Raw genomic sequence first — 26,944 nt, forward strand, 5'->3', positions numbered from 1 at the left:
TTTCGAAAATATTGTTCACTTAACAAAAACACCCTTCAAAGAAACCAAAAAAAAACTAGCTTATCAAAGCAACAAAAAAAAACAAAAAAATTATTAAAAAAAAAAAAAAAAAAAAAAAAAAAAGGAAAGAAAGAAAAAAATAAAACAGAAAATCAGATACACTTGTAACCTGATTACAACCGCCAGCTATGTGTGCAAAATCACAATGCAGCTCTATAATTAAATCTTTCCTTCCCCCTCCCGTGGAGCTCTTTCTTCTAACAGGCATGGTACAAAAACAGTTGTTATGACATCAAATTCCAGCTCACTACAAGAAGGGCCTTTTTGTCTATAGCTGCTCTCCTTGTCTTTAAGGAAATAATAATTAAAAGACAAATGCTGGTGTCTGAAAAGCATTGCTAAGCAGAGACTCGGGCTTGCTGAACTGTTCTCCAACCCCCACCTTATGGTCTATGCTAATCAAACCTTGCAACTCTGATCATAGTTTATAAATGCAAATGTCTGGATTGAAGCCAATCAATAACAATGATTGATGTTATGGATGGCAATCACTAACAATCAAAAAGGGAAAACACCAGCTGATAAATATTAACTCCAGACAGGGACTTCATGCTATTAAACACAGAACTGCCAGACTGGATCAGACCCGTGGATCTAGTCCAGTAGCCTGTTTCCTGCAGAGGCCAGTGCCAAGATGTCCATCCATCATAGCCGGAGGAGGAAGCTGGATAGGGGCATTGCTCTGCGGCCGAGGGGCCTCTCTCCAGTCCCTTAACAAGTCACGCCTCTGGGCAGAGTTCCTCTAAGCGTTGTCCACTGACTTCTGGGATGCCTTTGAGGGGCAGTGGACACTGTCTGGGGTTCTCTGCTGTGTGCCACTCTGGCTCCCTCATTCTCAACCTTTGACCTCACTCCCATTCATGTTTTTCTTCCATTATCTCACGTATTCAACTGCAATCTGGGCTTAGTGGTTCCTTCCCATTAGTTGAGGAGACCGTTAGTTTTGGGAAGGCCTAGACCTACGGTTGCCAACCATCCAGGAATTAAAAATTAATTAAAGATAATGTCATGCGATGCAACCTCCAGGAATATGTCCAGCCAAAATTGGCAACCCTACCTAGACACACCTGTCCCAGTCCTGCAAATAGTAAAGTGGCTAGCAGCAGATGCTTCAGAGGGAGGTGCAAGAAACCCCATCATGGGCAGGTGTGGGATAATCTTTCCCCCGTGGAAACCGCCCCCTAACTCATAAGAGCTAGAGACTGGTTTAAGCCTTGAAACATGAGGTTTTAGATAATCCTTCCCAATACTTAAAACAGGAAATATTAAAAGAGAGAAAAAAAAATCTGTGCAGGTATCCAGGATTTAATAGTTATCTGTGCAGCTGGTGGCCGTAATGCCCATTTGCTTGAATTAGACTCCTAGGTGATTGTTGTTCTATTTATCATGAGGACGCGATTTTAAAAAATCAAGAGTGAAACAAACGTTGCAGTACATTGGATGGGGACTCTGGCTTTAACTTTGTTCTGCGCAGAAAATGTATATGCCTGAGATAAAAGGAAGGGGGGGGGGAAGGGCAGGGAAGGTAGGCATTCGAGACTGATCTCTAGCCATAGGATTTTCTCGCTCTGAGTTTGTGTTTAGACTCTGACACATGTGCAGAAGAGGATTGGAGAGATGAAAAAGAAGAGAGAATTATTTCAAAGAATTAGCCATGGGAAATTATGCTTTTTTTTGGGTTCCTGCATAAAAGCAAATGCAGGAGAATAATAAAAAGCTAAGAAGCGGGGGGGGGGGGGAGGAGGAAGGGGTGAAACAGAGCATCTTCCTGCAAACTCCAAAAGCCCTCAAGAAGACAATGAAATAGTTTGTTCCCCGCTCTCTCCCGCTCCCTCCCTCGTCATTTAATGCAAGAACCCTTTGCAAGCCAGCACAAGCTGTTGCAGAAAGAACTACCTATATGTCCCTTGAAGGATCAGAGGAGATGGAGGCTCCCATGGAAATGGAAATTATGCCTGATAGTCTATTTTTCTAGAGAGTTTCCCCTGCATTTCAAGAAAGCCTCTGAATAGGGTCACCTCCTTCCATCCAGATTCGTAGACCTGCAGATGAATTGTCAGTAAGAGATGCACTATGCCATGAACCGGGGCAGGTGTCTGCATGTTCTCCTAAGCAGCAGTGCCACTTAGGGAATGGCATTATTAGTTACTATTCTTATTGTATTGCAAGCACGGCTGCCTTCTTTGCCCACTGACGGCTGGACTGGCAACGCAACTAGTTTAACTTAAGTGAAAAAAAGACCGTTAGCCAGGGCTAACAAATGAGCTGGATACTGTATGAAAAGAGAGGGAAAATAAATAAAGCATTGTCATGGGGAAACGGTGCTGGAACAATACAGACTGAAGGGCGTAGACAGTGTGCCTTGTTTGTTTATACAGCCGTGGTGACAATTTCAGTGGTAGAATTCACTGGGCCAAGGCTCCCAGTGTAGTTCTGATTCATAGAGAGGAGGAAGCATTAGTCAAAAGCAGCTTTGAGCAGGGAGGACATGACGTGTTACGAGGTGAGAAGAGGGTCTTTCTTGCAATGAGCAGCTGCAGCGTGCCCGCATTTTTCAAGGCACAGATTATAAGTGGGGGTTAGCTGAAATTTCAGGTTGGTCTCTCTTGCACATGTTGGATACTGGATGCAGTGAGCACCCCTCCCCAACAGAGAAGCAATTATCCAACCCCAGGGGAGCTCCCCCAACCAGGAACTACCACATGCCTCAATGAAGATTTGTTTTGCAATATAGTGGCTGGGAGATACTTATTTGAAACTTTTCTAATAGCTATTTTTACTACTGTGGTACCCTCTTTCTGATGGCAATATGCCTGCGATGTGTCACCAATAATCACAAGGCCCGCTTGGTGGTCTATTTTGAGGTATCTTCTTTGAAAGACTGTATCTTTTGTTCAGCCGGGATGATTTGAGCCCCAGATCCCTCTTCTCCACAACAGAGACCCATCCCCTGACATCTGTGAAGTGCCAGGTCTCTCTGTTATCTAAAATCTTGATTAGTTAAAGTTACTCAGAGATTTCCCCAGGATGGCTGAATAATCGAGGCTGCCCCGGGCATCTGGTTATCACTAGACTCTTGGTGACTGTAGATACACCCCAGAAATGCCATGTGGCCACTGCCTGGGCCCCATCTGCAGTAATCAACATTGCAATTTGCCACATCAAGGGTCTGGGGGTATGGGCTGTGTGGAGAAGCTGGAGCATCCCTCCAGCCAGGTTATCCCTTAACACTCTCTGTTTTCAAAAGCATGGAGTTAGGCTGAAGGGGCTGTTGGTGGCTATTCAGTAGGGGGTGCTATCGGCTTACTGGCCTTTTCCATCCTGCACATCACCTCCATCCCTTCAGCATGATCTTATCATGCAGTTTCAACTGCCTTCTACAGTACATAGTGGGGGGGGGGGGGAGGAGACCCCTTAATGATGGCAGTTGTTCAGGAACATTTGGCAAAAAGTTAAAGGAAGGCAAATAAATTTTGGAACAATGTATGCAAAAGGGAACTATAAATATAGAAACAGGAAAGCAACCCTCTGCAGCAGACCACCTAGAGCCAGAATAGGAGTTGTGCTTGCCTCCCTGTCTTTTAAAATATGAAGTGTAGAGATGAGCTGTTTAAGGGATTTATAGGAAAACTACTGAAATCTCAACTAAGGTGACTGGTATAGAAATTACTTCTGGAGCAGCCTAGAAAGAAGCAGAAAAGCATCTGCTTTGATTAGGATTGTTCGGGTCATAAAACTCGTCCATTCACTACTGAACCTATCTGGATGTGCCATGCTCCAGACAAACATTCATGGTAATCTGTTAGTGGCTTGGATTTTTCAGACTGGTCAGTTGGCATGATCAGCATGTAACATGCGGTTTTCAAGCCAGGATAGCATACTTGCTTTTCCCCCTTCGGACAAAGTTTCCTTACAAGCGAGAGTTTTCTACTGAGCCCCTTGTTCCTTTCCTTTGGCAGATACAGAATTTGATTTTCTTGGAATTTCTACAAGCCCAGCATAACGACTCTTAAAGCTGTGCCAAGGAGCTGGAAAGGCACCTACATAGCCTGGACACCCAAATGTAGAAATCCGACTTGACATACAGAATAGCCTCCACTGGTGCATGATTTATTGATTACACCTTGTCATGACAGGCCCAGAGCTAGTAAATTTATATTGTGTGTGCAGGCTTTGAAATACACCGAGTAATGGAAATTCCGATTCTATTAAAAATAAAGCTATAGATGCTTTGTTTTAACGGCCATTAGCAGCTGTTAAAAGCTTAAGTTATTTTATATTATTAATACTCTGTGCTTATATAGTGCCTTTTATCTAGAGATTTCAAAGTACATTTACAAGTATTAAATAAATAATCACAATGCTCCTGGGAAGGTAGGCAGTATTAGTCCTGTTTTAAGATGGGGAAACTGAGGCACAAAGCGCTTGATCTTTCAAACACTACAGAGCGCAATGGTTTTTACCCAGAGTAGTAGCATTGAAGGCAACATAGGCCTGTTTGTCCCCATGGAGGGTAAGTTACACCAGGTCACACGGCAACTCCGTGGCAGAGCTGGGGGCCAGAATGCAGGAGTTTCCTGCTGGAACCACTAGGCCACACTTGCTCCCTATCACACTGAACTCCAGTCACCAGTTTGTTAGTCAGCCCTTATCCAAGGAGTCTCAGGGTCAGGGACTTGCTTATTCATATGGATATTATCTAATTGGCTTTGCTCTGCCAAGAAGGTAGCCATTGGGCTGTTCTGAAGCCCAGTTTAGATGCAGTGCTGTGGTCTGTAGGTGCCTAGAGCTGACCCTTCTTGGATTTTCTCTCTGGCACAAAAGCAAAACATGTAGTGTGTGCACCAAAAGGATGTTCAAACTGGTGACTTGAATTCACCCACTCCCCCAGGCACTTCCAATATGTTTGATTTATGACCATATGTGAACTGTTCCATGGACCGTTCTGGTTTAACCCTTTCTTTCAAGCTTTTGCTCTAGGCTTTGGGTTTACATGGCAGCCTTGGCCAAACTGAGGGAGGGTGTGTGTTTTAAGGGACCAAAATTCAAGTGCCCCAAGGTTACTGATCAGGCTTCAGAGAGTACATTTTCAGGTAAACAGGCGTTTATTTACTTCCACAAGCCTTCCACAAAGCTCTTTATTTTGAGAAATACTATCTTTGATTTGCTCTAAAAATGTGCAGGCTGGAATTTAACCTTGGGCAGAAACTGTGTGTCTGTGTATATATATTTTTTATTTAGGAAGGCTGCTTTCTCAGGGTGATGTTGCAAATCTGGATTTTCCAGTTCGTAGAGTCTTTGGTTTGTTTAAATAGCACCAGATAGGAGAAGTGAATTTTAAGAAGGACAGAGCAAAGACACAGAACCGTGCAGCTAACTTATAAACTTCTTTCTCTGTGTTTCCTGCTGATTAAATGCTGTATGATCTCCCAGGCACAGCTCTTAATGTCTCCTTTAACATGCCCTGCTAAGGTTCCCCACTATCCAAATGGCAAAAGCAGTTGTGAATATTTTGTTTTCCATTTTAAAATCAGTTTTGTATGCATATTAAAATACCTGCAGCTGTTGTGGGGTTGGAGATGGGAAAAAAGGGTTTAAAGCAAACTAGATATATTTTATATAAAATCTTTATGTAACACTTGTGGTCTCTCTCACTCACATACCCCTCCTCCCCCAGGAACATACATACTCTTGGCTTAACTGACAGGCAGTTCAAGAAAAAATATCTAATTCACTGTGATGACATAAAAATCTTGCCATTCAGAAGTGAGAATTCCCATTTGCCTGGACATACAATTGTATTAAACTATCATTTTGAGCCCTATCATAACCCTGAGTTCTATAGAGACTGAAAATTTGGATAGAAAATGTTTTACATTTCTCTGCTAAAAGAAAGTGTTTCCCAGTGAAAGGCGTAATTGCATTCTCCTTGTATTAGACTGGTTTTAAAAATAGATGAGCTATGTCAATATCCTAAGAATCCAAGCAGTAATTTTAGTCTTGGAATTCACAGTTGGCTAATATTCTATATTTTTTCTGACATTAGGTGAACATTTTATTTTTGTTTGGAAAATAACATATGAGATATACTGTCTGCCTCGTATGTGTACTGTGTAGGAAAAGCGGCTTCTCAATTACAGGCTTTTTACCCCTTGTATTTTACACTGTGATATCTTCCACTGTAACAAAACACTATATTGTTTCAGAAGATGATGCCAGACTCAAGTTCAAATGTTTAACCCAAATTGGAAATTCTAAACGTCAGCAGCATATCTTCAAAAGTGCCCAATCAAACACCCACAGAACAGATCAGAAAAGGCAGGGTGACCTAAATGACTGGGCCATGGTGAGCGAGGTAGTATCTTTTATTGGACCAGCTTGTGTTGGTGAAAGAGACAAGCTTTCAAGCTTCTTCAGGGCTCAGAAGGTGATCAGAATGTCACAGCACAAGGTAGAAGAGATTGTTTATCATGAGTAGTTAACACATAGTGCAAGAGACCATTCAAGGTGAAGTGGCCAGTTAACACCTCTGCCAAAAAAAAAAAAGGGGTTAGTGGGTTACAGATTGTTTGTAATAAGCCATAAATCCAGTGTCTTTAAATCCATGAATTTTAGAGTCTGTCTAGCATAATTATGAATTTAAGCTCCCAGGCTTGTCTTTTGAAGGTGTTGTCCAGGTTCGTTTGAGGATGAGGACTGAGAGGTCAGATATGGAGCGATCACTTTGTGAAAAGTTTTCACCCCTAAGTGATATGGAGGGGTTTTTAAATTTGTGTGTGTGTGTGTGAGAGAGAGAGATCACTGGAGAGTGTAGTGATTGTCTGCATCTGAAGAAGTAGACTGTAGCCCACAAAAGCTTATGCTGAAATAAATTTGTTAGTCTCTAAGGTGCCACAAGTACTCCTTTTTGCGGATACAGACTAACACGGCTGCTACTTTGAAACCTGTCTGGGTACAGTTTTTAAACTTGATATCCAGTGTAAATGTAGTTGGGGGATTATAGATTTAAAGAACAACCCTGACATACACATAAAGTGTGCTTATTAGAAGGCTGATACTTTATCTGTTGGGCAGAGATTGTGTGGCCATGGATTATGGCCCCAGCAACTTTCAATAAAAACACAGTATCTGCCCATGAAAGTGCCCTTTATTCTCTATGTAAACACAGGTACCTATAAAAAGACACCTGGATCGGTGAGCTCACTTCTGACCTTTCTCATCACTAGAGAGAATGACATAAAGTGTCCCCTCCCATGGTACATGTATAACTGGTGAGTTCTCACATCTCAGCCAGCATGAACTCCGAGATAATGGTAGAGCTCAGCCATCATGTATGATTAGTATTACTATAAAGAACACTGGGTGTGGATGAATGTGTCTATACACAGTGCTGGAACATTCTCTTTTATTGGGGAGCGATGAAGGCAGGAACCATGTATTTGGGTTGTTATTGCTACTTCAAGTCAGCACTCCTAGTTCCAGCACCTATGACACAGTGTTCTTTGTATATTAAGCAGCACTAAAAGTAAAACTGTTTAACACGTTTTATGTCCTTAAAAATCTATTTTCAGTGTTCCAACCAAAGCCATTAAAAATTAGTTTGACAAGTTAGGATTTAAACTAACATACATATTACAAATAGTAAAGGTATTTCTACGGGTGCCCTAGGGAACACCTGCGTGTGTGTGGCGGCGGGGGAGAGGGATATTTTAAAGCAAATATTAAAAGCAAACTCAGATTTGCAAACTGGCCATGTTGATAGAATTGTTAGATGTTGATGAAGGAACCTGGAACGGTTGATCTAAGCCATAAACCAACACTTTTAAAGGCAAGCTTGTTATGCTCTGCAGAGCATTAATGCTCCTTGAATCCTGCCAAAAGGTTCCCATCAACAGGACCTTGTGCTGATATGGATGCTGTATAACATCGCTTAACAGAGGCATTGTTGCACCTTGAATTCAGAATAAAGAGTCTAGAGGGAATTTTAAATATGACACCAGCCTCTTTCAAGTTACCCCCTTTCCTTTTTCTAATTGATCACTTTGGTCAGGAAGATTCCCTAAAAGGGAACTCGTCCTACTGTTTTGTGAGGTTCCCATCGCCTTGAATAGTTTAGTTTTTAGTTATTATTATTTTAGGGTTTCTTAATGCATTTGTATTTATTTTTCTTGCTACCTTTCCATCTGTGCTCATCACCAGCTTTTCCTTCTAATACATACAGCTTGTTCAGCCTCGCCTAACGCGGTAGCCACGCGGGGCCAAGAGGGAAAAGGTGCTGGGTTTAATCAGCCAGTATTTATGAAGAAAAAAGAGCCCTTTGCCATTAATCTTAATATAGCGGGAATACTTTCCTATTAAAAAGACATAAAGCCGACAGATTTCCAAAGTGTCTCGTTAACTACCTGCACACCCACCCCTGCCTCACTGGCGTGCATTTTAAGTTTTGCTATAAATTTTTCACCCGTTGTCAGCAGGGTGGTTAGCGGGTTTCTTCTTACAAATTAGGAAGTGGCCTCTCCTAGGATCTCTTGTGTGTGTGTTGGGGGGCCCTGCGGGTGAAGCGAGCTTGGCTGGGGTTTAAACGTTGTGCTTCTGTGCAAGCCAGCTGCCCAACAACAGAAATCCGAAGGGCGATCAGCGGTAGGGACACGTCTCCCATCTCCCAAATTACACCGATTAATACATTTCCGGAAGGGCTTTAACATTCTCGCTCCCTTTTCGAATCAGCATCAACTTTGCGGCTTTAGTTCACACCTTTTGGGATGATTTGTTATGGGAGGGAAGTCGGGAACAATCGCTTTGCTGGATTAATTTCTACAAGGTGGGGGGGTAGATTTTAATTCCCCATCTGGGTTTTTTGTTTCCTTGAGGAGGGCAGGCACCGCTCTCCTTCCCTTCTAAAGGGGCTGAAAGGTAAGACACTTCCCTGCATGCTGCAGTTACAGGTAATTGCCCTGTCTGAAAGCCGCCATTCTGTTGCTTAAAGTCGGCTTCTATCCACGGGCCAGGCTCCGCGTGGTGTATATTTGTCATGCCTCTTAGGCCTTTTGTTTCCATTGTGTATAGTTTGTTTATAAGTTGTGTAATCAACCGGTGCATTAGGGGAGCTTCCACGGGAGCCCAGTTCCAGCACTCTTCCTCCACCCCTCTCCCTACTGGTCTTGACAGCCCGAGGCTTGGGCAATCGCTTCATCTTTTCAGGAATAACCATTTTTGAGCCACGGTCAAAGCCGGGACAAGATAACCTACCCCCTCGCTAAAGCTAGGCTATGCGCCCTCTGTATTTGTGTCGGGTTTTCTATAGAAAGTCACCGACTCTACACTTTAAATATAGCGTGGCAGTTCAAACCACCCTGGAAAGGTGGAGAAAGCCCGTTAAAAATGCGTCGTGAAATGCAAACACAGCATCCGACACTTCTGGAAATGGGATTGCAGAGACTCGGTTAGAGGAAGACGAGGGACTCGTTGCTAGATAAATCCATGCAGCTGATGGCAGATGCGGTGACGGTACGTTCTGTTCCCAGCAAAAGGTGGAGATCTCGGAGGAAAAGAGGATCTGGATGGGGACAGGGCAGAGGTAGAAAGATCTAGCCGGGAAGGGGTAAAAGAAATGCCAGCGAGGTTAGCTTCTGCGGATTTCAGAGTCTAAGGAGGCCTCGGAAGTTTTTAAAAAACTGGGTTATCCTGAAATAGGTCTGCCTCCTCCTACAACCGAACCACACCCCCCGCTGTTAGGGCTGCCTTGGCCATGTTCAAAAACTATCCTGGGACAGCTAGGGAGAACGAGGGCCCGTGTGAATAGTCTAGCCAGGGTGATCTCCTCGGCTGGCAATTAAGTTTCCTACGAATTGTAAGTGAATGAGCCCGGTGGTATTATCTGGGACACAGTTCTCCCGTTCCCAGAACCCGGGCAGCCCGACTTGATTTCCAGCCGTGTGTGGAAGTAGGTGTTCGAAACCCGCCGAGGTTTGGGGGCAGCACCTGGCCGTTCTGCAACGTAAGCGAGCGAAGTGTATCTCTGCCTAACCACGCGTCCCTGGGTTTTCTGACCGACACACGCTGTCCTCCCTAGACAGCTCCCGCCACAGGAGATTTCCCAGACACACTCCGGAATTTCTAATCAGATACGGGGCAGCTATTGCAGATCTAGTCTCTCTCCCCCCCCCCACCCCCCAGGTAAGCGATTGAGTCCTATTAACACTGGCCCCGTTGCCGGCCGCTGCGCGGTCCAGCGGAGGAGCAGACAGAAGGTGGAGGTGGTGGAAGTGTATTCACCCAGACACCGAATCCCGTGTAAACAGACGAACCGTTTTCCAGTTTTTTGTATGTGAAAGCCAAGGCCCTCCCCCCATTAGGTGCTACTTGAGAAATCATGTGGCAGGTAAAAGTTCCTTTCCCCTCCCCATCTTACATTTATCTTTTTTCTCCAGGATTTTTTTTTCTTTTTTTGCCACGTGTTCTGCTAAAGTCTGCCAGGGGTAAACGAGAGAAATACATTTGTGAACAACTGCTCTCCTGGCAAATCAAACTCATCCTGTCAGGGACTAGCCGACTCAGTCATGCAGTGTCCCCTTATCTTGGGAAACCGTGTTCTCCCCTCCTCTGCCCCAACTTGGGGGCTGATTTAAAGTAAACGAGGCTGGAGAAGGGGTAGGGGTCGGGGGGAGATCTCAAACAGGCCAGCGGCCGGGGTAACCCTTCAGAGGCCCTACTGCTACACTGTAATTTGGGGGGAGGAGGGGAAAGAGAAGAGACCCATTAGCGAACAGAAAATTTATGGCTGGAAATTTCAGAGAGTACATTTCATTTCTTTGCAGTCTAAACGCAGAACTGTGTTCACAAGCCAGCTAGACACTGGACTCCAAAAAACATTGTACAGAAAAAAGGGAATTACACAAGATATCCATTATCTTTATATATATATAGCGTCATATCTATCTGACGCTAGGCACAACTGTACGATTAAATTCTTCTATCTGCAAGTATTTACTGCTGAGATCTGCTTACTAGCCAATCTAAATTTGGCTCAGGAATGACTGTTAGACTTGCTAGAAACATGAGGGTTTTTTTTGCTGAGTTACATGCTTTCATGGAAGGCTTTAGTTGAGGGGGACAGGGGAAAATTACTTCCTCTTATTCAGACACCAGTCTTTATAGCAAAACCTATCGAGGTCCCAGTTAATTAGCAATTCCGAAGAATAAATGTCGATCATTTACCAAAGGCGCCGAGCGAAAATGAACCAAACCCAGTTTAAAAAAAAATTAGACTCAAATTTCAGAAGGAAACAAACAAAGACAACTAACCCAGCGCCATATATTTTTGAGCAAATAACCAGGACCACATAGGGGGAGAAAATTCTATAAGAACTAAAATCCTTGTAACTAGCGCTCGGGTTCAAATTCTCAACCTTACAAGCAAAAAACCAAGGGGGGAGAGCCTTTGATCTTATAGATGAAAGCTTTATCATTTTTTTTAAAGCAGCGGACAAGTGCTTCGCTTAAGCCTTTTATATACTGTAACGTTTCTACACGAAGGAGGTGCTACTAGTTGGTAGATTTCAAAGGCTTCTTCTGACTATGAATCGCTAAAATAAGAAGGAGTAAATAGTTATAAAACTCTCAAAGAAAAGTTTCTGAAGATCCAGGCTGGCACATTGCTCATATCCCACTGGTTTGAGCGCCATAAATAAACCCCAGATTAGAAAAAACTCGGGGAAGGGGTTCTTTTCCACATGAAACCAACCACTATTGTGTTCTAAAGGGACTGTGAATAGAAGTGTAGTCGCGTATTTAAATATACACACAAGATACATACACGTACTCTGTCCCACCTCTAGATAAACTACAAAGGATAGTATTAAAACCAACGCTGGTCTTCTAATTTGTATTTACAACTGGGGTAAGCGATTAGGTTTCTGCTAGGAATTCTTTCATAAAAGCTGATTAAAATAGCTCCAACCAGGCAGCTAGAGATCAGTATCATATCCCAGGATCTGGAGAGGGAAAAGAAGACAAAGGAGGTGCCTCTGAAGGCAAACGGGTTTGGCTTTTGTGGGAAAACAGTGTAAAGACTGCTTCAAGGTTGGAGTGTCCTTTGATAAGGAAAAGTATTTTGTCAACCCAGCTGGGAATAATGGTGTGTTTATTGTTGTACAGTGCCTCAAAAAGCAACCCAAGATTTCAACGGTATAGAACAAACAATAGCAAAACAAAAGAAAGTCTAATCTAATTAACGCCGCCTAGAACAATGAAGGGGTGGGAAATCCCTAATGCGCTTTAATTCAGTTCAGTGTATTTTGCAAATACAAATACAGAGCAGGTCGGCTGGTTTGAAGGGCATATGTGCCTTTGGCAGAGAAAAGAGCCCATGACTGCTGCTACGTGAAAAGAAATGGACCAGATAAGCTCCGTTGAGTTTCTGTACACTCCGTTCAGGGAAAAAAAAAAGTTGACTAACATAACTCAAAACCGAAGAGAGGTGGGAGAAGAGGGGAAATGTTGGGTTTGGTGGGTTATATAGATCTGAAAGTAGTAGAAACCCAAACATTTTTCTGGTTTGAAAGAAACCGAAAGGGGGGGGGGAAGCAGAGAAAATGGCTGTCTCCCTCCCTCCCTCCGCCTGATTCGAATCATGGATTTTTGGAGTCTTGGGTTTAAATCTTTAGGCAGGAAAACCAGTTACAGACACACACGACAGTAGAGGAAAACAAAAGGTTACTCGTAAAAGCAGGGTTTTAAAACAGAGCTATTTAGGAAAGTGTTTGGAATCTTCTCCCCGAGCTGAGACCGGCAGCTTTCTGGAAAGGTAACTTTATTTAAAGGGGTTAATTACTAACCTGGCAGGCGGCTGATAGCCGACGGTCTCTTATATTGGGGAGGTGGGGGGGGAAGAAAAGTTTCAGAGGCGAGGATACCAGGCTTTTAAAGAATGTGTTTTCTCCCCTGGTACTCCACCCAGCCTACAAGATGGCTCCCACCCAGCTGGTATCTATCAGTCCGACTGCACCAAAGGGGGGGAGGGAGAAATCCATGATTTCACTATCAGTGGCAAAGATCAAGGCAATTAAATATTTGCTACAGGATAAGATTGCAGTTGGCGATGGAAAACTAGCTCTTATTTAATTTTTTTTCCGCGGGGGGAAGGAAAAATAACCCACCCAGTATTGTTTACAGCGGAAGGCAGCCCGTGTTATGGGATTTGCTTTGCATTTTTCCCTCCATAACAACATCTCTGGGTAACCATTTGATTACATAAAATGCTATTAAAAATAGCTCCTTGCATTGAGAGTTGACCTAGTACATTTTTCTTGCTTAAAGCTTTTTTTTTGGGGGGGGGGGTGGCTGACAAAGCGGGGAGTGAGGGGGAGAGAAAGATTGATCAACAGAGAAATTGCAGCTTTAATGAAATGCAGATTCCCTTCCCAACTGATGAGAAACACACTTGAAAAATGCAAGCGCCATTGGCAAACTAAGGACAAATAGGCAGAATTTTTTATTAGCAACTAAATGATTTATTGCATACATACCCCACCATCACAATTACAGCGTCTTGTAGGATCCGGGTGTGAAAACATTAAACATTTATACAATATGCGTTTAAAGCCACATAAAAGCGATTGTCATTTTTATTTTTTTCCCCCTTTGGTCTGCTAAAGGAGAACAAAAATGAACCATTCCGAATCCAGGAGTTGAGAAGTCCAAAGAGAATGGGTTGGAGGGTTCCTGCCTTGCTCGTTAGGGTATTTATTAGCGGTGGATTTTTTTTTTTAATTGCATATAGAATTTGCAAGCGTTTCGAGGAATAAAGCGCTATTTAAAAAAAACAAAACCGTAAACTCAGAGGGAAGCTGTCACTCAGTGCTGCTCCGATGACCATTCAAAATCTCTCAGCATTCTGTTCAGGCAGCCATAAGCCACGGACTTGCATTAATTTTCTTTGCAATAGCCTCCTCTTCCCCCTCCCACCAGGCCGCTCTCTCTGCTCGCCCGGCCTCCCCCCACCCCCTTTCTTCTTGTTGATCCTCTGGCTAATTTGGGATCAATCCACTGTTGATGAGTCCTGCTGAAATTGCCGTCCTTTCACTGGGGTTTCAGAAGGCGCCGGGGTGATATTTGGACGAGATCTTCTTTACTTTAACATACAGAATTGCTTTTTTTTCCTCTTGGCTCATTACTATTTTAGGTTTGGGGTTTTTTTCCCCCCCTTCCTTTCCTCGCCTCTCTTCCCCTGCTCTTCTGCTTCCAAAAGAGGGCAGCCTAGAAACCAACTCGCTACGGTTTGACTATGGGCAACTTGAAACTATCCTACAGGACTCGACTTTTTTTTTTTATTATTTATACTGGAATTAAATTCGATTTCCCCTCCCCCTTTAAATACCCAAGTTGGGGGAGGGGGAGGAGAGTTTCTAACTGCTTGACGAATTTCAGGACTGCTTGGTTAGAAGAGAAGAGGTGATTCCACTGATTTTAAACGCCTGAACTGTTAAATCTAAGGCTTTAACAAAAAATAAACCCAAACCAAACCATAGAGCAATTAATCCCAAACCGGGGTAACAAAACAAACTGTTTACAATGTCTCTCGCTAATGCGGAGCATTGGTTAACCATTACAGTATCAGAGCCTTCCAGATCGCCTCTGAAGGTTAAAAGGAGGCATGTCTCGTTTGCTGTTAAAAATAGTTTACATGCTTTTTCGTGAGGAAGGCGGCTGAATTTTGAGACGGTCTCCGTTTACATGGGGCCGTGTGTGTGTGTCTCCCTAAAACAAGGTATGTTCATCTTCCCAGGCGGGGAAAACACCAACAGACCAACAACGCAGTGTGCAAACGGATTATGCTGAAAGAGGCATTGTACTATCAAAAACAGAGTCGTTCGGTTTCTCTCTCCTCTCCCCGCTCCAGCTAAGGCATCGCTTCTCTGCCGCGCCGGGCTTCTCCCACCTAAGCAGATTTCGCATGGGGAGGGAAATATCGTCTTTGAAACTCAACACGAGGTGGAAAAAACGGAGCCAAGAATGCTTATTAAAATGGGGAGGGAGAAGGGTCTCGTAGGAGCCCTGCAGTGAAATGCAAATGAAATGAAATGTCAGTGGGGATTTTTGACCACAGATCATTGCTCTTTAATCGTGTTTTCAGATCGGATTTTTTTTTTTGGGGGGGGGGGTTGTTTGCCTTTAAAGGAGCTATAGAAAGGGACTATTGACTCTCCTCTAACGTGCATTTATTCTGGGATTATTTTAACCAGCCGGGCTGCCGTTGGCTCTTATCACCTATGTTTCTATAGGAACCTCTGTTGAAAAGGTTATACACACACTCACCGGCCTCTCGAACATATTAAAGCGTAGCTGCCTTCGATTACGGTCTAGTGAAGGATCTTTAGTTTCTTCCCCGACCCAATAGCCACCCACCCGCACTGATCCTTGGAGCAAACAGCCCCAACCTCCGGCTCTATCCCCCCCCCCGTCCCGTTAAGAACAACGTTCTCTCTGGAATCCATTAAAGCTCTATTTGAAATGATAAAGTGTGTGTGTGTGTGTGTGTGTTTAAAAAAAAAAACCCAAGCTGGGAAATATTTCCCAGTAGATCTGAGTAAAGCCCTAGCTAGCAACTGCAGAAGGGAGGGGGGAGAGTTTATCCTCCCCCCCATCCTGAATTATTTGCCCTGGATGCTGCTAGCTTATTTTTCAATCGGAACCGCACCCCCGCGGCCCCCCCGATCCCTGAAAATAGGGGACTTTCGCTAAATGCAGCATTTTCACTAAATAGAGCGAAATGAAAAGCGCCGAGCTGCAGGGACAATCACCTTCTATTTTGATCAGTCAGCCCAGACTGGGGAAGGGGGCGGGGGGGGGTAGCCTTGAAACGGCCTCCAAAAATTCTCACCACCCGTTTTGATCATTCAGCCCTGTTAGGGGAGCCTAGAAACCGGTCGAGTCCTTGGTCCATAATTGGTTTTATAGGAATGGCTGAGGGCCAAAGTGTTTACATGAGGGTGAGTGGCAGTGCGAGCAGCCAATGGGAGACTTACTATGAAATTTTGGCTGGCCAGCTTGGAGAGGGGTGGGACGGGAGGAACAATGCTTGTTTCATTGCTAAAGAGGGTTTTTTTTTTTTTTTTTTTTTTTTTTTAAGATCCAGAGAGAGGAACTTGAAAGGGGGTTTGTGTAATGTACCTTTTCCAATCGCGGGCTGTATATGGAGATTCTGAATTCTCTAAACCAGCGCTACCTGGATTTTATTAAGAAGCAGAGACCTCTGGAGCAGGAAAGCTGGATTTTAAAGGAAAGCAGAGAGATCGGTGCCTGTGCTCCTTTTTCTTTCAGGGTGGAGGAGAGGGTGAGACCGACTTATGGACTAAAAGGACATTTTTATACCAAAAAAAGGCAAGACGGGCAAAAAGTACAGTTCTAGCTTGGATCTAATTTCGGAGTCGGGAGGAAAGCAAAGGCAAAGAGCTAAAGAATGCCAAAGAAGAGAGTTGCATAGAGGAGAAAGGCGGATTCTTCGGGGCTGGAAAGGTAGAATTCTCCGAATTTATTTTTTTTGCAGCAAGTTAACTAGGTTTTGTTTGCATTTTTGGTGAATAGCTTTCTTATGGGATCCGCTCCCCCGTCATCCTCCAAAAACCTTCCCGTAGGCTAGTTTGCTTTGATTTCACCCCAATTTCATTACTTAAAAGCCCCCCTCCTTTCTCCACCGCCTCCCCCGACACACACACACACGCCAAAAAAACAAAACAAAAACCAAAAAACCAACCAAAAAGCGAAAATAAAAATAAGGTTTCCAAAGCGACTCCCCAACTTCTCCTTTGCTGATACAAGCTTGGGAAGGAGGTAAGAGAGAGACATGTTATGGTTATGGGCTGTTTTTAATTAAAAGCAGGAATGCAGCCATTTTAACTGCGTTTAAGAGGAAGGAAAAGTAAGGAGGTTTTGAAATTGAAACATTGAATGAAGGCAGATAAATTAACCCCCCTCCAAAAAAAAAAAAAAAAAAAAAAGCTAGAATCAAAAAGGGTCAGCTAAACTTGTCCATTTTGCCATATTTCATTCCACCGTAAAACAGACCATTAAGAGGAGGGCTTTAAAAAAATGCAGCAACAACCCCTGCTTAAAATGGAAAGCATGTCGCTAAGGATGTCCAGTATTATGGTTTTTTTTTTTTTTTAAAGTAAATGTTTCATCTGGTAACCAGAGGAGGGGAAGAGCCACTACTTAATAAAGTGTAACTAAAACCAGGCTAAAATAAGAAACAAAGCTGGAAAGAAAACTCATGTTAAATGGCTTTTGAGTGTTCTGGACAGTGCATTCCCTCTTTAAATTCTGTGTAGGTTAAAGAGGGGTGGAAATCATTTCGATTTATTTCAGATAATTCTGAGTATTTGCTCTCGAGAGAAAACATGGAATACATGAGATTTCTTCACTTGATCTGGGAACCAATGCTCACTAGACAGCTTGAGTACCCTTTAAAACACACACACACATATATATAAGGGAATGATTGCATGGTATTGAAAATAAATATTTGAGGGGGGAAACAGATTTAAAATATTCTGCTTCCCTCTACCGCCCCTTTTCCCTCAGTAAATTCTAGATCTCTTAACATTTTAACTGAAAGGTGAGGCGTATTTACCAAGCAAAAGAGGGTTCTCGAATTAAGCATTTTTTTTACTAACTAATTTCATTGGCAAACAAGTCGCGGTTTAGAAAATATGTAAGAGTATTCCTTAGTAAACCAGTAACTGAAAATGAAACTCAGGATAATACTGTTTCTTCCAAGACTGTGCCAAGATGCAGTCCCATCTCTAGGTAATCTCAGAATTAAAATTATATCGTTGTTTTTTTTTTAATCGTGTGTTCAGTAATAAATCCACTTTCACACAAAGTGGATTAAGGAACACCAATTTAAAAACCAAATAATAATAATCATAATTTAAAAATCCCCAACTGCGTGTCCCTACTGCCGTCCGCAAGGGCTAAAAAGTTAAATATTAAATACTTTCAGGATAAGATAATGGGTAAATGTGTAGTGGGACATTTTAATCCATGGGAAGGGGAGGTTTCGCGGTTTTGTAACCTAAAGTTGGTGATTGTGGAGAAGAATATATACTGCGGTGGCTAGTTTCAACCAGATTCGGGGGGCAGGAGAGTCTGGAATGCCTGAGTTAGGTTTTTATTATTTGTCAAAAATTATTCTAACCCGATCTAGCAGGGCTTGGTGATCTCCCCCTTGGTTTTGGCTGGGAGGGGGGGCAGAGGGGAAGGTTCTTTTAATTAAACTGAATTCTCTCTGCTGTTATTGCAACAAAAATATCGGATTCTCCCAAGAAACATTGAGGTCCTCTCTCTGTCAAGCCCTCTCCTTTCCCTCCTTCGAGGCGAGGATTTTTTTAAAAAAATTATTTATATCGGTTGTTTGGAGGAGGGGGGGAAATCATCTCAACTTTTGGGTGACTTGTGTATAAATCATTTAGCCTCCGTTTGCAAACAAAATGACTGATCGCGTGTGTGAGGTTTGGATGTGAGGGTGAATTCACCGGAGGGACGGTAACCTTCCCCCCCCGTGTTTGTGTCTGTCTCTCCCCTGCAGGGCGCTCGCCTCGCCAGGACCCCAGCACCCCACCGCGCCATGGGACGATTTCACACCTTAGTTTTAAAAAACATCTGAACGGGGGGAGGAGGGGGGGAGATAAAGTCAACTCGGAGTCCGCGAGTGGATGATGGATGGCAGAGATTTTGGGCTTCCCCGATCTTTTCCCCCTCCTCTGCTGTCCGGGCTGGCCATGGAGAGTCACCGAGTCGGACCCGCCAGCGCAGCCGGGCGCATCGCTCCATCCGCCGGCCACATGGCTGCGGGGCTCCCGGCCCCTCTGGCACCTGGAAAATACCTCGCATCGGGCATCAACATCCATTCCCACCCGGGTAAGGCGCTTTGCGGCCCCTCCGGCGGTGTGTGATTTAAATCTCCGAGTCTGAGCTGGAAAGGAAAAGCCCCCAGCCCCTTGCAGAGCCCCGGGAAAGGGTGGGTCCCGGTTCGGGGACACTCGCTCACCCTGGCGCGGGACGAAATAGATCCGATCCCATTTTTTTCTCTTCCCAAAATGTTTCCTTTTCCCGAGAAGGAGGAAGGCTGGCGCGTGCGGTGGGAAGTCTAGGGAGGCATTTCAGTGTCTGGGGGGCTTTTTACTTTCTCTCCCCTCGAAGAAACTTCTAAAACCTTCTCCCGGCTGATACAATTTTGTATTGATACCTTTGAGATTTGTCTCGTGGGTTTTTTTGCTTTAAACATAACCCCAAGATTTCTCCCACCTTCCTCGAGTCCTGCCTCCCCCCTTTATTTTTTTTAACTTGCTCGATTACACTTTCCCAAAAAAACGATTTTTATATAAAACTGGGACAGGGGAGAAATCTTCGCTTCTTCCTAGTCCGGATTTTTGTTTAAACCAAAGGATTACCAGGTTTCTAGTCTAAATACCCCCCCGTAGCCCCAACATGTAACAATTCATTACATTTTTTTTAGCATCGGATTTAAATCTCCTGCCGGGAACAGGATTAAAAAACAAGTCTGAATCTTAATTTCAAGACGAGCTCGCTCTCGGGGTGGTTTTCTTGTAGATGATCATTTCAGTGAGTGAGAGAATCTTGTTTAAAAAACCCAAACAAAACGTGCTTTTCAGCTGAAGGACAAGAGGTGCTAACGTAGGGGTGGGAGACAGGACGAGTTTCCACCCCCAGTTTCTAAGCAGGGCAGTTACAGGCTGGAACAGGCTTTGTTTTGCTAAAGTCTGTTTGTGTTAGCGTTTGAGAGCTCCCCTCTGCTTTCATTCCCCAGCGTCTTCATGGCGTCCTGGGAAGTTCGTTAAGTAGGGCAGGATTTTTTTTTTTTTGTGGGGGGAAGCAGGGGGACTCAACAACCTCCAAAGTAAATTGTTTAATAGACACCAGCTGGATTTTAAAAATCAAGGAAACTGCCTGGGAGGAAAAGAAGAGAAAGTGGTCCGAGCTGTGTGGTGGCTTGCTCTTTTTTTAATGCATCGCCTATAAATACCCCCAATATACCACATGAAGCCAACATTGTTTAATTTTAGCAGCCTTATTTCTTTGATTGCATGGCGGAGGGTGTGTGTGTGTGTGTGTGTACAAGGAATGCAAGCTAAGAATGTCAGACCGAGCCTTCCTCTCTTTCCCCCTCCCCCAGTCATTTATTGTCCGGGTTTTGAGCTACAGCGGTAGTCGGTGGCTTTGGGGGTGATTCAAGGCAGATGAAAAGTTTTAGTGTTCTCAGAAATTCCCTGCTCCTAGACCTCCCCTTACTCCTTGGAGGGAGAGGGGTCCGCAGAGGGGAGGGGAGTGGGGGAAGGGGAGGCAGTCAGAAATAACACACACACACACACACCGCATTATGAATCCCCGAGGCTAGCAGAATGTCCAACTTTTGCACATTAACTGAGGCTGCATTTTTGTGGTTGTGTGCGAGACTCCGTTAAAAGCCAAGTAACTGGAAGTGTTTTTTATTTTTAAAACTGGAGATAGAAAACTGTGGTGAGGAGGGGGGTTTTACGGTTTACGCTCTTTTAAAGAATCAATCTTTTACCAGCCTGATGGATGCAATTTCTAAAGTGCTTTGGGGCTGTTTCTTATTAATACATAAAACCTACTCTCAAGTGCCTGCCTTTTTTAGATAGGGTTTTTTTTTTGGTTTAAATTCTTATAAGTCAATATAGCTGGGAATCGGACTGCACATGTGCCAGCCAACTGTTTATTTTTCTTTCATTGCACATTTAAAAATATGTTGCCTTTTCAGCTACTTCGTGTTGTGTAGCCTGTGTTTGTGGACTGAAAGGCGGTTGCTTGCAGTCCAACACTCAAATATTTCTTCAATTAAATTTCTTTTTTTCTGGGTGTGGAAAGGTGACTCTGAGTTTACTTTAGGCGTTGGTAGGGGACAAGTTTTGCAATAATAAACCTGCTTTTCTCCACCGCCTCATGGAATGAATGACTTTGAAATTTACAAACCCGATTGCCAACATCTGCAAAGAAGGAAGCAGCCTGCATCGAGGGAAAGATTTATTGGTTTTAGAATAGGTGGCAGTGCCAATTTTCCAGGTGCTAAAACAAGAGGTGTAAAATGAAGAGCAATAAAACGAAGCACATGGGCAAACACCTCATTTCCCACCACCTCCTGCTAAGGCAAAATGTAATCTCTCTAAAATTGATCTCCCTGCCTAGACAAACAGGTTGAGCCTAGTGTACCAGTTTTAAGTTTCTTTTATTTTTAAAAGCCGCACAGACATGTAATTCTTTGCTAGGGAGGATGATTACAATTATCTTTCCAACTTGTATTAATAGAAGCATGTTCTCCCCCCCCCCCCCCTTGCTTGCTTGGGCTATCTCATGAAATAATTGCTTGATGTTTACCCCCTTTTTCCTCTGGCTGATCCCAGAAGCTTCTATTAATCTTGTGGCTCTGAGGTGCAAACACTGTCCTTTGAAAGGGGGTTCAGGTAGAACTTCCCCGGGGCTGGTAAACCAGTGAGGAGATCTGGTCCTTATTTCAAGGAATTTAATCTTCTCTTTTCCACAAATTCGGATTTTACATCTAAGCCACTTCCAAGATAACTCCCCCATCAGCCTTCCACAATTCGTTTCCCTGCACTCCCTCACCAACTCTCTACCCTGTAAAACAACAAGGAGTCTGTATTACTCTACTATTAACAAAGCTCTCTCACCCAGGTTGGCTACAGTAGGGAGTGGTAATTCCCAGACAGGCTAAATTGCATTAAAAAGATATGTACAATTAACAGTTTAAACTTCCATTATACTGTGGCAGTTGGTAGACAGGGATTTTTTTACGGCTTTAACAATTTCATTTGAAATGATGATTGCTTCCTGCTATTTAGAGCCTTTTTTTTAGGCTGTCATTTTAAGTTGTTGAATGAGGGAGGGGTAGCATTTTAACAGAGCATCTGAAAATCAGTCAATGAATAATGCAGGGCTAAAGAAAGTGACTGTTGAATCCCTCCCCAAGTCATCTTAAATTAAATTCAGCCCTTTAAAAATAGCATGATTTACCATGCTTCTGGATCTAGTTCTTTTAGCCCATTGATTTAAAAATTCTTTGCCGAGTAGCCTTTCTTTGCTAGAAAACCCCGAGCTGAAGGACCCTGCGCTCTGGTTCAGCTAAGAGACTTGCAGGCAGCTGTCTCTTCTCCTATGTATGTATTTTTCATGTGAACTTGCCAATAATCCTGATCCATTGAAGATTTTTTTTGGGGGGGGAAGTGGGGACAGAAGTCTACTGTCTGATGCAGTACAGTGTGGGTTGTTGCCGTTATGGGGAGGGGATACTTACTAGGGGCAATGAGAAGGTAGAACTGGCTTCTCTGCCATCTCAGAGCTGGGGCTGGCAGCAAGCAGTTCCTAGGGGTTCTACATTTCTTTGATTTTTGGCTTGTTGGAGATAGGCAGGTCGTTCATGTGTTTTTGGGTGGCAGGGGACAGGATGTACATGCCAGCCAGGAGGTAGCGTGACGCCTTCCTAAGGGTCCTGCTAAATGTCCATGAAAAGAGTTAGGAAGGTGAGGTTATGCAATGGGATCTCATCCACAGCAGCAAAGGAGTTTGGCAAGAAGAGGAGGTGTCCTTTAAATAAAAGAGAAGGTAATTGTAATCAATGATGCCAGACTGCAGAGTCCATTAATACGCTAGCTTTTCATCTCTGGAGACCTGGGTTCAAAATCTGGTGGGTTATTACTGGTTTTTGCCTTGGGTCACAAGTGAAATGAGTTTAGTGGTCTTGGCTTAATCCACAAAGCAATTTTAGTTCCAGCACAAAACCCAGAGTTAGTGTGTTACTATTGGCAATCTCGGCATAGGAAAAGCCTGAGACTGAACAGTACGGGCCGATGCAGGACCATGTTGATGTCAAGTAGCAGAGATGGGTGAGAGAAACTTGCCCAGCACCCGACTATACTAAAATGTACCAAACTCCCTGAAAAACCAAACAAACCCCCTGCTTTCCCCCCAGCGTTCGGATGATTATTTTGTATAATCCGGTGAGTGCTCTTTGTAGGTATTGCTACATTCTGCTCTGAGGAACTCGATTTTCCAGTGTGTTCCACTAAGGCTTCCTTAATCCACAAAAAGGGACTTAAAGCTTAATGGCAAGACAAGTTCAATATTAAATAAAACTTGCAAGCTTGCCAGCCAAAGAAAAAGGGCCCAGATTGAGGGAAGAGATGCTTTTATATTTCCACGTTAAGTATCTGTGTCCGGAGATAGGAAGTGTGAGAATTTTAAAATGGATCGGAAACTGATCCTATATACTCCATTGCAGTGATTGGCAAGAAAGTCTGTTGCGCGTATTTACTGAGTATGAGACTTGGGCCTGCATAAAATTGGTAATTTTTGCCAGCATAGCTACATTGGTTAGGAGTGTGGGTAAAAAAACAACAACAAACCTCTCATCGGACAGAGCCGTGCCAGCAAAAGCCCCACGTAACGTCAGTTATACTGGCAAAAGTGCAGTTTTGCTGATATAAGCTGCATCCACATGAGGAGTGCTTTGCTGGTGTAGCATCTGGTACAGCCGTACTGGCCAAATGCTCTTAATACAGACCTGGCCTGCCGTCTTCTCTGCCTGTAAATTGCCTATCACGCTGTTTAGTGCTAGACCAATGGTAAGAAACAATAACCTGTAACCTCTACACCAGCCTGGCACAAGCTGGGGTTGGGATGTGGACTCTAAAGTTATCCAGTGCTGTAAATTCAACTGATCAGCTTAGTGGTTCAGCACTAAGGTATTTTTATAATTATGATACATTCTGGGAAAATTTCATGGTGTTCAATGGGGAAAATTTCATTGTGTTCAATGGTCCTTGAAATCACACTTCCCCTCTGGGTAGCGTGGTGGGTCTGGTGCTGTGGAGTGCCGGCTTGTAATGTAAAACAAGAAGGAATGTTAGCTGACTAGAGACCTGCCAGAGGTTGTATTTCTCCCTCGCATGCCCCTCCCTTGTCTAAACTAGGCATTTTTGACATAAACTTACCACCAGTGCAGTCCCCCCAGTAGCAGTGGTGGAGAGAGGCACTTGTGCAAACAGGGCTGCAGACCACCATGATCTAGATCGGCTCTGAACAGGGTTCATGCTTGAACCAGTCATGTGCAGCCTTCGCTGCTAAACCCAGGGTTGTGAGTTCAGTCCTTGAGGGGGGCCATTTAGGGCTCTGGGGCAAAAATCTGTCTGGGGATTGGTCCTGCTTTGAGCAGGGGGTTGGATTAGATGACCTCCTGAGGTCCCATCCAATCCTGATATTCTATGATCTGCTGCAGTAGCAGCACAAGTGGAAAATTCTTGGCAATGAAGTCTATGCTAGGAACATCCCCCCTCTCCCTCCAAACACACACATGCTGTCTGGGTTACCAACTTCTTGGCAACAAATTGCTGAAGGTTGATAGAGGAACAATGACAGTTCTGTGTCTATTCACCCCAAGGGGAAGTTGTGAATATGGTAGTTAGGCCATGTATTACTTTTGTCCCCTCGTAGGTTTTTTTAGAAATATTTAGAGCATACATTGGTAAATTACGGGGCAAGAAGAGTAATTGTTTTGTACCTAAAAAGGACGGGAATGGATTGAGATTCCCTTCCCTTCCTTCCCTCCACTACCAATTTTCCCACTAACTTAAATTGAGATCACTTCAAAGCTTGCAAAGCCAGAGAATGTTATAAGAAGAACTGGCTTCTCTGTTCCTGCGCTAGTCTTCATTTCCGGGACTGTCCCATGGGTGCAGCACTTCTTCCAGTGCAGGGACCCTAGGGACAGTCATTGTGAAGCCATGACTACATGAGAGAGACTTGAACTGGTGTAACTAACACCAATACAGAATGCTAGTGTGGACCCCTCCTGTAGGCGCGACAGTCTTTTTAAACTATAGATGTACAGTTATTGACCTGTTCTAGACAATCTGCATAGAAAGGGCACCAGCATGTATGTCATTGTGTCATCTAAACCTGTTCACACCAACTCCAGGCATTGCTGGTGACCACCTGATCCCTGTCAACATTAGAGCATCCATCATTGCAACTACCACTGGAGTTGAATACCTAGTAGCGGCCGTAGGAAATTCTAGCAGAGGAAGAGTGGGAAACTACTATAGACTAGCCCTCATTGCTCTAGTTCACAACAGACCTATTCCTTTCCAACCCTTCAGCTGGTAGGGGAATGGAACTTGTTGGAGGGAAGATGGAGATGAAGCTTGCTTGTTATTTATCTTTTCTAATATAGCAACGTTGGTGAGCAGAGCAGTTGTTTGAAAAGGGAAATTCTAAATTTCATCTCCTTCCTAAAGACTGCAGCAACGTTCTTGTTTGTTGGGTTATAATTATATTATAATAGTGGTTATTTAAGGAAATTAATTTAAGGTTCCTGCAACAATGTTAACACAGCGTGTGGCACTTTCTGGTGTGGGCTGGAGTAGGATTAAAGGTGTGATGGTAGATTTAGCTAACGTGATCTAACACCTAGCTCTAGACAAGGCAAGTTGTCCTTAAGCAAATGCTAAACTTGTCCGGTTACAACCTGGGTGCTCCACTCTCCACATTTTGACTGGCCTAGTTTAGCAGGTGCTGAAGTACAAGTAGCATGTTTTAGGAGGTGTTAGCTAGCTCAATCTAACATACATGATCAAAACCATGTATTGGTTGTACCAGTGTCTGGTTTAAATGCATGGCTTAACCTAGCACTGTCATACAATGTATACCCTAAAATATAAGAGATGTGTGAGCGTGCTGAGTTAATATTACTGTAAGAACCTTTGCGTTTTTGCTTTTATTTTAATTGTAAAACTTGAATTCAGTTTTTGCATGTATCTTTTTAACAAAAGAGGGGAGGATGCAGGGAGTGTATGTGGGGGCAAATGTCTGCCCTTAATGATGGTAACATTTAAGGAGTCCCAATTAGATTTTAAAGTTCACACCTCACTAGGGTGACCAGACAGCAAATGTGAAAAATCAGGACAGGGGGGTGGGGGGTAATAGGAGCCTATATAAGAAAAAGATCCAAATATCGGGACTATCCCTATAAAATTGGGACATCTGGTCACTGTAGACCTCACTGAGATGAATGAGATAGGAGCAGAGAGAGAGAGAATCTTTTCTGCTATGATTTGTCTGAAAATAGTTTTCTGAAGAGGTGGGTTGGCAGAGCAGCCTGTCCTCTGTTTGCATAGTGATTGCTGCATCTTACCAATAGGGGTGGGGGGCCCTTTAAAGAAATTCAGGCAAGTCTAGAATTGCAGGAATACTGCTCAGTGCAGCAACATTTGCAGAGATCTCCCTAAGATCATCCAGCCCATCATTCTCATTCTCACCATTTTCTCTTTTTTCCCGTTGTTGAGGCAGAATTAGGGGAGATTTTTGTTGTGTGGATTTCAATGCAACATTTAATATTTCTTTTTAAGTGTATCAGAACTGCCCTTTTGTAAACTCTAGCCCTCTGGTGCTGTGGCTGGATCTGTGTGGGCATGAGATTTTCTGCACCTAGTAATTGTGGGATCAAGACTCCAGGTGATTTTTCTCCAGTCTCCAGATTTTCCACCAGTACAAACTCCCTTTTTGCACTAGTACGTCACAAGTGCACTGGGAGAGTAAGTGGTGAAAAAATCCCTAATGTAGACAAGCTCCCAGGAGTGGTGTAGCAGTGAAAGTTTGGCTCTCTTTCCTTAGTGTCACAAATGATCAGCTATTGTGTATGCAGTATACTTCTGTTTTCCCTTCCAGCTGTTTTAGATGATGATTATGGGAAGCAAAAGGTGATCATTTTGGTATCACTCTAAATCAGGGGCGCATTGAGAAAAAATCGGGAGGTGAAGGATGATTCTAAACGGAC

General features: G+C 43.6%; 1 protein-coding gene across 8 annotated transcripts in view; it reads left to right on the forward strand.

Moving 5' to 3' along the window:
- Positions 1–12,658: 12,658 nt before the first annotated feature.
- The window catches only part of TNRC18 (trinucleotide repeat containing 18), a 91,168-nt gene continuing 76,882 nt past the window's right edge, over positions 12,659–26,944 (forward strand). For 7 of the 8 annotated variants that reach the window (XM_034783678.1, XM_034783680.1, XM_034783685.1 and 4 more), the window contains exons 1-2: positions 16,182–16,575; positions 18,647–18,978. In XM_034783678.1, coding sequence (XP_034639569.1) covers positions 18,774–18,978 — 205 coding nt within the window. In that variant the 5' untranslated portion in view covers positions 16,182–16,575; positions 18,647–18,773. Of the gene's footprint in view, positions 12,866–16,181; positions 16,576–18,646; positions 18,979–26,944 lie in introns of those variants that run through there. The other variant, XM_034783677.1, reaches the window with a different exon arrangement.

This window comes from Trachemys scripta, chromosome 10 (assembly GCF_013100865.1).
Source record: "Trachemys scripta elegans isolate TJP31775 chromosome 10, CAS_Tse_1.0, whole genome shotgun sequence".
Classification (NCBI taxonomy): domain Eukaryota; kingdom Metazoa; phylum Chordata; order Testudines; family Emydidae; genus Trachemys; species Trachemys scripta.